General features: G+C 39.4%; 1 protein-coding gene across 6 annotated transcripts in view; it reads right to left on the bottom strand.

The window, feature by feature from the left end:
• LOC126603368 (probable helicase MAGATAMA 3) overlaps nt 1–12932 on the bottom strand; it is a 45625-nt gene that overhangs the window by 27957 nt on the left and 4736 nt on the right. For 2 of the 6 annotated variants that reach the window (XM_050270191.1, XM_050270193.1), the window contains exons 11-19: nt 12611–12708; nt 11604–11693; nt 11435–11527; nt 10498–10551; nt 10305–10363; nt 10127–10211; nt 8992–9363; nt 8332–8454; nt 8150–8239 (exon numbers count right to left, since the gene is read on the bottom strand). In XM_050270191.1, coding sequence (XP_050126148.1) covers nt 8150–8239; nt 8332–8454; nt 8992–9363; nt 10127–10211; nt 10305–10363; nt 10498–10551; nt 11435–11527; nt 11604–11693; nt 12611–12708 — 1064 coding nt within the window. Of the gene's footprint in view, nt 1–7070; nt 7630–8149; nt 8240–8331; nt 8455–8991; nt 9364–10126; nt 10212–10304; nt 10364–10497; nt 10552–11434; nt 11528–11603; nt 11694–12610; nt 12709–12932 lie in introns of those variants that run through there. The other 4 variants (XM_050270188.1, XM_050270192.1, XM_050270190.1 and 1 more) reach the window with 4 other exon arrangements.

Here is a 12932-nt window from a genome sequence, read left to right as displayed (position 1 = left end):
TGCTTCAGTACTTAACCAAGAGGCTGTTCGTTGTTTCTAGTAACACCATGTGATCAAGTTAGAACCCAGGAAGATACAAAAACCTGTGACAAAATGACAGGTGTCCGAACAAGCTGCCCAATCTGCGTTAGAGTAAACTGAAAGAGAAGAAGAAGCATCACCACATCATATTGGCAAACCATGACCGTAAGTACCTTTTAAGTAACACAAAATATGTTTAGCTGCCTCCAAATGCGAAGAAGTAGGACGACCCATGATTTGAGCAACGTTATGAACGGCAAAGGAGACGTCGGAGATATTGAAGACCTCCACCACAATAGCGATAGAAACATGGACCAGCCAACTCAGTACCACATGTACGTGTCAAAACAATCAAGCATGTCTCCCTTCTTGGGAATGTTCAATGTGTACCTTGTCTGGGTAAGATGAATATCCGGCCACATAAAAAAGACTTTTATCCGAAGAAAATAGCAGCTTGCCCAAGTCTTTTAAATCAAATTCAACACCTATTTTTTTTAATTAGGAAGAAAAGCAGAGGGATCACTACCCACAACAACGACCACAGAATTATCAGCCCGGCTTTGAAGGAAACCAAAATTGATAATAAAAGAACTTGTTTGTACGATACTTGGGGCCTCCGTATTTAGATCTCGTATAAATACTCGGAGGACTCAAATGTAATTATGTAATAAATGAAGAGGCAAATATGTAATAAGTGAGGAGCCCTTATTCTATAAAAGGACCCCTCACTCTCCTCATTGAGAGAGGCCAATTGTTAGGCCATGGGAAGAGCTCTCTCACCCTCAAAAGCTCTCACCCTCTCATCCTCTCACAAACAGAGAAATACAATATTAGTGTGCACGTAGCCCAAGCATTGGGGTGAACCATGATACATCTTGTGTTATTTACTTTCTTGCAGATTCACGATCGGATTTACGTTGTTCCAAGACCTCCGGTTTTGTGCATCAACATTTGGCGCCGTCTGTGGGAATCGACACAAAAAAGTTATGTCGGTTCTTTTTCATTTTTTCACCTCCGTCGTGGATCTGCAAAACCCACACAGAGACACAAACACAGAGTTCTCCCTGCTCTCTCTGCAACACTGAGAATACCACCTCAGGCAAATCAAAAAACCATCAGCGCTTCAGCAGTTGCAACAAGTCCAACAGAGACCGACACAGACTCCCAAAGAGAAAGAGTGAGAGCGAGAGGGAGGCATGGCGATATGCTGCTTGGACATGGCTGCAAAGGCTGCTTCTGCTTCCAGTTTATTGGTAGCCTCCTCCTCTTCCTCCTCCGACTTTCATCGTCCCCGCCAATTGCGAATCAGAGCTTTTTCCTCTGTTGTTCCTTCTGGTGTCGACCTCAAAACACCTGCATCTCCGTCCCCAACTCGCCTCAGAGCCCAAAATCCGGATTGGGCTTGGTGGGTCAGATAGACCCTCGTCGGATCTTGTCCCCGGGTCGAGTCTCCCCAATTGATTCCAGTCCGCTCCCAGGTTCGATCCAAGAACCCGACCCCATTCCATCTCCAGCCGTCGGGGAAGATCTTGTCCTTTGTTGGCTATCACATGGACGTCGTCGCCTCCATCCGTCGCTCCGAACTCTTCTCTAAGCTCGTACTCATCGGTACCAACCCAGGAACTGTTCCAGGGAAGATCTTGTCCTTTATTGGCTATCACATGGACGCCGTCACTGCTAATCCCAAAGACTGGGAATTTGATCCATTCTCATTGAGCATCGAATGAGATAAACTTCGTGGCCTTGGAACCACTGATTGTTTGGGTCATGTTGCACTTCTAACTGAGCTCATGAGAAGGCTGGCTGAGACAAATCCAAAATTAAAGTCAACTGTGGTCGCAGTCTTTATAGCAAATGAAGAGAATTCTTCCATTTCAGGAGTTGGTGTGGATGCGCTCGTGAAGGATGGGCTAGTCAGTTTGGGCTACTAGAGTCTTCATCTGACAACCTGATTTGTGAAGATGATGCTGAAGAGACAGAGCCTTTTCCATGAGGGCCAACAGATACATCATTGCTAAATAGCTTTAAGAGTCACGTTGCTGCAGCAGTTTGGAATAATGAGAAATTATTGAGCATTTGCAAGTGGTGCAATCATGTGCTCACATGTCGAAAAAGCAAAAGCAAAGCAGAAAAGAAAAGCAGAAAGCAAAAGAAGATGAAAATAAATAAATAAATAAAAAGCAGACATAATTGCGGTGGTGATGGCATTATGGGCGTGACCCATTGAGTAGAGGATCGGATTTATTTTTGAATGATGTAATTTATTTTTCTTATCTTTCGTAGATATCTGTATAACCCTATCAGAGGGTAATAATAATAAAAAATAAAAATAAAAAAATAAAAAATAAAAACGGCAAGCCCAAAATAATGGGCTGGAATGTTATGTGGAGGGCGAAGGCCCATATGCCCAAAAGAGCCAGGCCCTATGGCTCCAAATTTATTCGGCACCCTGCCGCTATTATCACCAACTAAGTGATCAAAAGTACATCCAGTACTCCCAAAATTATTCGGCAGCCTGCCGCTATTATCACCAACCAGGTGATCAAAAGTACGCCCAGTACTCAAAAATTATTCGGCAGCCTGCCGCTATTATCACCCACTAGGTGATCAAAAGTACATCCAATACTCCAAAATTATACATGAGCATCACTCATGTCAATCATACATAAACATCCATGAACATCATTCATGTCAACATTCATGAGCATCACTCATGTCAACATTCATGAGCATCACTCATATAAACATTCATGAGCATCACTCATGTCAACCAGCTTCAAAAGCTTCACTTGCAAAGCTTCACCTACAAAGCTTCAGTGCAGGGTATACAAATACCGCCTTCGAACAACCGCCACTTCGGCCCATACATGGATTCAATTTGAAGTCTCCAGCCAACAAACCCTATTGACTAAAGACTTGGGGGACTACACTATGTACCATATATTAGGCTTCCACAACTGGGCCTCATGAAAAATACTTAGAGGACTTAGCCCATTATTTATGTATTGAGGAGCGAGCCCTTATTCTATAAAAGGGACTCCTTCACTTTCATTAGAGAGCACCCATTATTCATGTACTGAGGAGCGAGCCCTTATTTTATAAAAGGGACTTCCTCACCTTCATTAGAGAGCATTACTGCCAGCTGAGCAACCGCATCGCCGCAAGCATCACTCATAACCCATTATTCATGTACTGAGGAGCGAACCCTTATTTTATAAAAGGGACTCCCTCACCATCATTAGAGAGCATCGCCACCTACTGAGCAACCGCATCACCGCGAGCATCAACTCTAGCCCATTATTTATGTATTGAGGAACGAGCCCTTATTCTATAAAAGGGACTCCCTCACTTTCATTAGAGAGCACCCATTATTCATGTACTGAGGAGCGAGCCCTTATTTTATAAAAGGGACTCCCTCACCTTCATTAGAGAGCATCGCCGCCAACTAAGCAACCGCTTCGCCACGAGCATCACTTCTAACCCATTATTCATGTACTGAGGAGCGAGCCCTTATTTTATAAAAGGGACTCCCTCACCATCATTAGAGAGCATTGCTGCCTACTGAGCAACCGACTCACCGCAAGCATCACTCCTAACCCATTATTCATGTACTAAGGAGCAAGCCCTTATTTTATAAAAGGGACTCCCTCATCATCATTAGAGAGCATCGCCGCCTACTGAGCAACCGCCTCGCCGCGAGCATCACTCATAACCCATCACTTATGTATTGAAGAGCGAGCCCTTATTCTATAAAAGGGACTCCCTCACCATCATTAGAGAGCATCGCCACCTGCCGAGCAACCGTCTCGCCGCGAGCATCAACTCTTAGCCCATCACTTATGTATTGAGGAACGAGCCCTTATTCTATAAAAGGGACTCCCTCACCTTCAACGCCACAAACCGAGCCAACCAAGGCAACATAAGCCACAAGTAGAGCAGTCTCGCAACATATGCTACTTCTAATTGAGCATCATTTCACATTGAGCACCGCCTCATATCGAGTATTCAGTTCTAGACGACATCTAGTTATTTCGGCCCACACATGGACTGAATTTCAAGTCTCCAGCCAAAAGACTCTCTTGACTGAAGACTTGGGGGACTACTGTTTATACCATACTTAAGGCCTCCGTATTTAGATCTCGTATAAATACTCGAAGGACTCAAATGTAATTATGTAATAAATGAAGGGGCAAATATATAATAAGTGAGGAGCCCTTATTCTATAAAAGGACCTCTCACTCTCCTCATTGAGAGAGGCCAATTGTTAGGCCATGGGAAAAGCTCTCTCACCCTCAGAAGCTCTCACCCTCTCATCCTCTCACAAACAAAGAAATACAATATCAGTATGGTCGTAGCCCAAACATTGGGGTGAACCACAATACATCTTGTGTTATTTACTTTCTTGCAAATTCATGGTCGGATTTACGTTGTTCCAAGACCTCCGGTTTTGTGCATCAATAGAACTAAACCTCTGAAACGAGGCACGAGAGGCCTGCTTTAAGCCATAAAAGGCCTTATGTGCATGCAGTTAAAGAATGTGCATGCGGTTAAAAATCAGAGCATCAAACGTAAGAACAAACAATTTATAAATTATGAATATTATTAACAGGAAAACAATAATAAGAATGCAGAGATGGCTATAAACTAAGGCTTACATCTTGATTGACTTAATTCTCATACTAAACTACAAGCTATATTTATAGAATGCAGAATCTAAAGAATCCTAATCAGATAGGTGTGACCCAAACCTAGACAATCAAATAATAACTAATATTCCAACACCCCATGTCAAATTCATGACGGTACACGACATGAGTTGCCAACAAGTAGATGCGGATGCAAGCTCTATTAGGCCGATAAGGCAAGACAATTCAAGCGAGCTTTCAAGCAAAAGAGCAATTATAGCGAACTAGACTAGACTAGACAAGAATGGATTAGACTAGGCTAGTGAACTGGATTGGACTGGCTGGCCAACTAATTCTGGCTAGCAAACTAATTCAGATTCAAACATGCTGATGTTGAGAATGGTAGGATTTTTACCACTTGCAAAAGTAGGAATTAAAATACATAAAAATACTTATAAGAGAACAAGGTTATTATAGTATAAACAGCTCAAGTAAGGTCGTTCTCTATCGGATCAATATGAATAATTTGTATTTGAAACCAATTCTTAGTTAAGTATACAACATAAGTTTTGGAAAAGATTTGAAATTGTGAATTAAAGTAAAAGAACAGAAAATAAATAATTAAATTTGACTAACAAAAATGGGCAATGAGAGATAAAATAAAATAAAGTTTTGGAGAGAAATCAAATGTGAAAAGTATTAGGGTTTAGCCGTTACCATTAACAATCATACGCAGTTCTACAAATTACTTATGAGTTAAAACATGCAACTTTAAAGGTTAAGTTTTCTTAATGCATAATCTCCTCGTGATGTTCAAGTAATTACGTACACTTAACATGTAATCCATCAGTGATGTTTAGATTAAACATAAACATGCAAGACTTAATAAGTTTTATGAATTAGATATGAACAATTAGTCTTAACGTTTCTAGAACTTTGCAGAGAGCATTACATGCCTAGGATGCCTACCGAATCAGCTTCCACTGGTCTCCCAAACTGCAGAGCTAATGCCTCGATAAAGCGCCTTCTAACATCAACCAAGGAGATTGCCTCCAAAACCTTAATAACAAGGCAAAATAGTCATTCGATTTCCCTATTCATTATAGCACGATGCGTCACACTTAGGGTGCATTTGTTGTACCGGACTATCTCGGACTGGATTAACTTCTGGGACTAAGCTGGACTGACTTAGAATAGACTAAGCTGGACTAACTTGATAAAGCATTTGATCAATGTTGGACTAAGAAATGGGATAACGAAAACAATGAAAAATGGACCGTATACAATCATAACAAAATTTCATACAACAACATCATATTCTAAATAACCTACAATCAAATCCTAAATTGAAATATATGCAGGAGGAGAAATTGCTAATTAACTCATAATCCACTCCAAAAGTTCGTTTGCTATATAAAAAAAAAAAAAAAAAAACCAAAGATTTTGCCCAATTCAAATCAAACCAAACAATAAATCCACACTGTAAATAAATTTCCCCTAAATCAAAAAGATAAAAAAATAAAAAATAAAAAATGGGGGGAAAATGGAAAGAAGCGAATCAGTCTATCAGACCTCTACGTAATTAAGATCCTCCATCTTCGAATCAAACCTCCAGTTGCGAGCCTAGCATCGTCTCCTCATGCAAGCTCTCTTCTCCAATGACCCACCCTCATCCCCTCCTCCAATCGACGTGAATGGCCATGCAGCCGACAGTGAAGAGCTTTCTATGGTAGACTCAGCTTCGCTCTTGTCCTTTATGAACAAGTCGAAGAAGTGCGGAGCCAAAAACAAGTACATCTCGTCAACAATCGTCGCCATCGCTGTCAGTGGGGTGGTCTGGCGAGGTCAGTTGACCAGACCAGAACAAAGAAGCAAGGAGAACAACTGGACAAGGACACGAACGATCTTAGCAATCCCGTGCTTATTGGGGGATCTCGCTAAGACCTTCTAACAAAGGACTTAGTCGGAACGAGTCGGCTCTAATCTCATTAAATCTATTCCTACGTGTAACAAACACGGTTTTGGACTAATAACTAGTCCAGTCCAATCCAAGGAGAGTTAGTGAAGGCAAACAAACACACCCTTAATTGTCTATTCTTGTAAGAAACAGTAACGGTTGTCACTAAACTTTAGCAGAAAACTTAACGTTTCTAATTAGAAACGTTAATTCTACGTATAAGACAAAATACAACTCCTACAAAAGTTTTCTACTAAACAGCAACAAGTGTTTAAGAGTCCTCTCAAGGCTTTCAGCTTGTAAGTGATAAAATAATTACTACTAAACAGCTATGTTAGTGACAACCAGTACAAATTTTTTTGATACTAGTTATTTTATATCTAAAGGAATGAAGGCTTGAGCGGCCACACATCCATATAAGTCGAACTTGATACGTATCACTTACAAGTGAAGACGAGACAGTAATAGTAGTCAGGATAACCGGCACAAAAGTTAAGACAAAACTATGTTTTCCATTGTAATGGTAATCGGTATATGTGGGGGTGGGGGTGGGGGTGGGGGTGGGGCTTGACGCATCTAAATAGCTGACGGTAGTTTAACTTACACAAGAAGTCTCCCACCCAAATGAATATAAAAAATTCGGGTGGTTGAAGCTGAAGCAGCTACTTTTGAAGTAATAGAAAGAAAAGCAACAACTGAAGTGGGGATCAAGTTGAAAAGAGGATTCCTCACTTCTTTCTCATTCAAAACGGTGCATGAGACTTTCATCTCACACGGCTTCATATGACCTAAGCAACATTATCATATCGATACTCAGTCATCGCCGTTGCCTCCGTCATCCATGTCCATACCCCCGTCTCCATAATCGTTCTCCTCTCCCTCCGCCGGGTCGGCACCCCCAAAATTGTTTGAACCTGCATAGTTATCCACCTCATCATTCTCAACCTCCTCCAATGAGAATTCTTTCTTGATAGCCATGGTTTCCAGATTCTCATCACTGAAAAATGAAGTGTATGGCTGTGAGACCTGCATTACAAATACAGAAATCGCCAGAACACGCCATACGATTGAATCAGAGGTTTGTGAATACATATAAATGATAAGTATTGGGCTGGAAAGAGATGACAGATTCGATGTCCGAGAGAAACAAAAGAACAATAAAATGGAGAGAGATGTAGTAAATTTGATGTCTGAGAGAAACAAAAGAACAATAAAATGAAGAGAGATGTGGGTAAAGTTCTTAACGTAGCGCTCGTTGCAGTTGATACTAAATGATGCATGGACCAATTTATTCCTCTTGCTTACTCAAAGGACCACAAGTTACGGAAAATCGGCCTAAAACATAAAAGTTGTGGGACCTAGAAATTTAAGAACCTGGTGTGAAGTTTTAAATGCTCAACCTACGATTCTACATTAGCAACATGAACCGTCATATGCGGTTGGACAAAACCAAACACATGAATCAATCACAGCAGATGTGTGGCCAAATTGAGCACGAGGTGTGATGAATAGTGTGTGATTTCATATTCTCAGGAAGAATATTCACCTTAAGCAAACAATCCCTCTTTTCAGCGCTTTCGATAAGGTTATTCCAATGCTCATCGCGCTTCCTTAATGTTGATGCAGATCCCACTACCTGATTAAAAGAAGAGGTCAATATGTAAATGCATATTACATGAAGTAAGACAGTACTTGAAACTTCATTCTTAACTTCAAACGATAACAGACCAAGACAGAAGATTTTGCTCTAGTGATCGCAACATTCATTCGCCGAAAATCAGACAGAAACCCAATTTTTCCATGCTCGTTTGTCCTGACACATGAAAATATTGCAACATCCTTTTCACGTCCCTGAGAAAAACATTAAAAGATCATTTATTCAAACATTTCAATTTTCGCAAATTGAATAATAGGAAAAAATTGTCTCTAAAAGTTCAGGGAGAAGTTATTCGCACTTCAAAAAGGTCATTGTGCACCCGTATCTTATTAAACCGTAAGAGAGAAATTGCACCTTGAGGAGTGCAGTGTCAGTAATAACCCCCAATGTTAAAATATTTGATGTTTCTGTTTAACAAATACCCCAACAGTCACATGAGCTCCTCCCACCCCTTTTTCCTCCTCGTCATCGTTTATATCATATTTTATGGTATAATTCGATGAAAATTATGAGATATCATTCACCTTGACAAATCTATGCAACATAAAATGAGATACTCCGACATCTAGACAGCTCTACATAACACGGTATTACATCACCAAAAAAACTGACCTTGAAAACTTCCAAAGAATTAAAAATAAAAACGTCTGATCACCTTTTGAATAGAAAACAAAGTCTATTAGCATTGAGAAGAATTTCAAAGGAATCCATAAAAGAATGAGTCACGATACCTGGCAACCATCAATAGTAGTAATATCCACGAATTTGTCAGACTCCACTCCGAAAGTACTTCTGAAACGTTCTTTGAAGAGAGTTACTTGTCCACGATACGGGGATATAATCGTGAACCGCTGACTTGATTTAAGCTCTGGATATTTATCCACTAAATTATGATACAAGAGCATGATAAAATCAACCTCAGCAACATTCACAACAGATCTACCACTTCCTTCGGGCTTGGATTCCTTCCCTTGATGTATGTCAAAAAAGCAGAAGGGTCCAAAGCATCGATAGTCATGCCAAGAACGTTGTGTCTGCTCTATAATATTAGGACCATCCTCCAATGACTCCGAGTAAAACTCTGCAGAAGGAAAGCTCCTAATCTGCACAGGAATTTTTTATTTCATATATTAGGTTTTGAAATATCCGCAGGAGAGCCATAATTCCACTTTTAAAAATGGACAAAAATCAAGTATCGAAATAAAAGATCTAGAAATTTAAACCTACCAATTATGAAATATGAAATAGAGACAAAGAGACACACACAGAATCTAATATCAAATAAAACTGAATACAGGATCACAGATATAAAATTAATTACTACGCTTCTTATTTGAGGCCCAGACGAAGCTCACATTGTTATGTCATATTCATTCAATAATAGTTATTACTTTCACATTCATTTTCAATGGAACATGTACTCTAACTTAGAGCTGGGCACGGTTCCAGCCCATTATGTTGCTGGTTGTCAGGCAGAGTTCTGACTGGTTTGTTGCCAGAACTGACAACCGCACCAACCATTGGAAGTTGTCACCAAAGTTCAATTTGTACCCGAGGAATCAGCTCGGTTCTGGTCAGTTTCTGCAACAAGAAAATACTGCTAGATGGAATAGAGGGTTGCCTGGCAGAAGTGATGGGAGATTTGGCCCCCGAGAAAAGTTACAGATCTCAACGGTGAGAATCACTCATGAAGAGAAGAGAAGTGGAGTATATTGCAGACGAGAGATCGAAGGCGAAATTGAGCTAATGCAACATCGAGATAGAAGGAAAGAGTGCACCACGTTTATCAGAAGCTAAATTATTAGAATATGGGTCATCAACATAAAATATTTTTCAATAAACTTCGTTGGATGTTTCTGATCTAACCTCTGGATGCATTCGATACTGCATCTTCAGCATGGTCACTGGATAGCCAGCTCTCTGAAATCTCTCAAACAAACTCGTTCCATACCTTCAATCAGGAAAACAAGTGTGAGAGAATCAGATATTTAACCTATAAATCAATAAAATGACCGAGAGAATACATCACAATATCGTTGTTTACCCGAGTTTATTAGCAACAGTTGAAATTACAGTAGCTGGAAGTTGAACCGGGTCACCGATCTAAACGTTAAAAATTCAGAACTAAGAATGGCTTGAAGCCTAAATATTAAGCACAAGTATTGGTGCACAGTATAAAGTAAATTGATAACACAAAGTAAATTATGAGAAAGCCCTGTAATAGCATTATAATTTACCAGAAATACTTGTTTGCATCCATTTGTCAATGGAACAAGAGTCGCTGGTTCCACCTATATCATGCATAACATGAAGTCGATTAGACTTTATTCCAGTTGATGAAACTTTAGTACCTTTTGTACAGAATCATACACAAGAATAAATACTCCCAAGAATTATCAAGAGCCATAAATTCCTAGTTTATATTTAGTATTGCATTGTCTTCAGCTGAAAACAAATAAATAAGACACGTAGTGGTAACCTTATTTGACCAGCAAATCAATCAGGATGGTTAATTTTTTTTCTTTTGCTACGATACCAGAACAGTTGTGTAAGACGTTAAATTTGAAAGACATACAAAAAGGTTACACATAAATCTTTCATTAGCCATACTAACGGTTTACTCTTGAACACTTCTGATTATACTCTAGATTGTCGAAACATTTGTTTATCTCCTCCTTACAGATAATGCCATCAAGCACAGCCAACATAGTTTTTCAATTACAGAAAAATGAACCTCATTCATCCCAAAAATAAATATACACCATATAAACAGTGCTCAATGGCCAACACTTTGAAAACACGGCGTCTCCAAGTTTTAAGAGTTGAAAACTCAAACTTCAAATCAACTAAAAAACAAAGACTTTCAGAAATAAAGAGTGGAGGCTGCAGTCATGTCCACCATGGAGCAGCCGCCCATAAGGGCACTACTCAAGGGGCGAGCCCCTCAATTTATATACACTAGATTGGTCATGGACATAGACTGCCCAAACATAAGTAATGAAAAACAAATAAGATTTGTGAAATTAGTAATCCTAATAGATGATGAATTCATTAATTAATATATACAGTTACACATCCGCATTTAGAATGTCTACAAGAAAGGAGAGAGGGAAAGGAGTAAAGGTACAAACTAGGAACTATAAAAAGATAAAATAACAGATTACATGAACTTACAGCTTGTGCAGCTTCATCTATTATAACAACATCAAAATCTCGATTCCATTTGCTGAAAAGACTTGAACCACTAAAGCTAAGGGTAGAAAACACCTGTCATGTATACATACATTACAAGCGAAACTAAATGTCTAAATCTTCAGCTATAACAAAATGCAAAGTAGCATACAATTACAGACTCCTCCAAAATTTCTGCTCGAAACCTTTCAGCACCTTCTCTACCTTTACCACCACCTATACTTCCTTTCTTCCGTTCTACCTGCAACAAGAATCTTTCGGTCAACTTCAAGAAACACACATTACGTTAGATCTTTTCTTATCAAGTTCAAGCAACACAACACAACCAACTATAATGTAGGGAATTAACAAAAATTTGACATCAACTTCTACTATGTTTTGTTATCAGAAATTGTAAGTAAATTGACAAATATATATATATATAGATATATATTATCTTTTTATCAATTGGCCTATGGGCTTTGAGTAAACTTCTTTCCAGAGTAATTGAAAAGACCTTCATCAGGGGAACCCATCTAGTGGATGGAAAGCGGTATCGTCTCCTCTAGAGACCTGGATGATGGAATCAAGGATCTAAATAGCAGAACAAATGCTGACTTCCCGTATAGCGCACAGAGAGGGCTTAGGCTTTCAAGGATGAGCAATGGGTGGTTTCCAGAATAGATTTGATGGGAAGGTAGTTTACTTGTTAATCTGTTAAGAGTAAGGAAAAGACTCACTCAACGTACTATAAAAGAGCTTGGAGTGTGTAACTCCGTGCTTTGACAAATAATCATCCACTGGGCAGGTTTTGGGACAGATAAAGCCTCTACATAAGGCTCCGTCTGTTATTTTTCTGAATGAGCTTCACAACCAGGCAGGTTTTGGGACTAATAAAGCCCAGTGTTCCATAACAGACTATTCACCATAATCTTAGGTTCTTCTAGAATATTGGGGAACTGCCCCTAGTATCTGCGATTTAATTACCTTTAGATTTTAACCATTTTAGTAAATAAACCTTTAAAAGGCCTGTTAATGATGTATACTAACATTAATCACCTTTTGGTTTGGTTTACCTTGTACACATTCTGAGCAATATTTACAAGTACTCTTAGTTCAAGGATGATAATGATTATAAAGTGAAACTCAATGTTGCCTCATTTACTGCCAAATACACACCAGTTCATCCATGGAGACTGCACGGACAGAATGATGTTCCTTAAGACCAATCCGCACAATTTTGGGGTTATACGAATGGTCACTTTCATCGCGCACTCCTGAAATAAACCAGAATACATTTGAACGAACTATTACATCTGGATGGAAAATCAATAGAACTATGTTCATGTGAAAAGACCATATCAAATGCAGGAGGAACCAAACACCAAGTACCAATAATCAGAAATTCAACTTCTCAAATATTGAGGTCATGCTGGGTGTCCCCCAATCCTAACCCATATATATGTGGACTATGCCCTTATATGATCTATCCACTATGCCC

Source organism: Malus sylvestris, chromosome 15, assembly GCF_916048215.2.
Source record: "Malus sylvestris chromosome 15, drMalSylv7.2, whole genome shotgun sequence".
NCBI lineage: Eukaryota > Viridiplantae > Streptophyta > Magnoliopsida > Rosales > Rosaceae > Malus > Malus sylvestris.
Note: the sequence above shows the minus strand (reverse complement) of the source record. Positions and strands in the feature narration are given on the sequence as shown.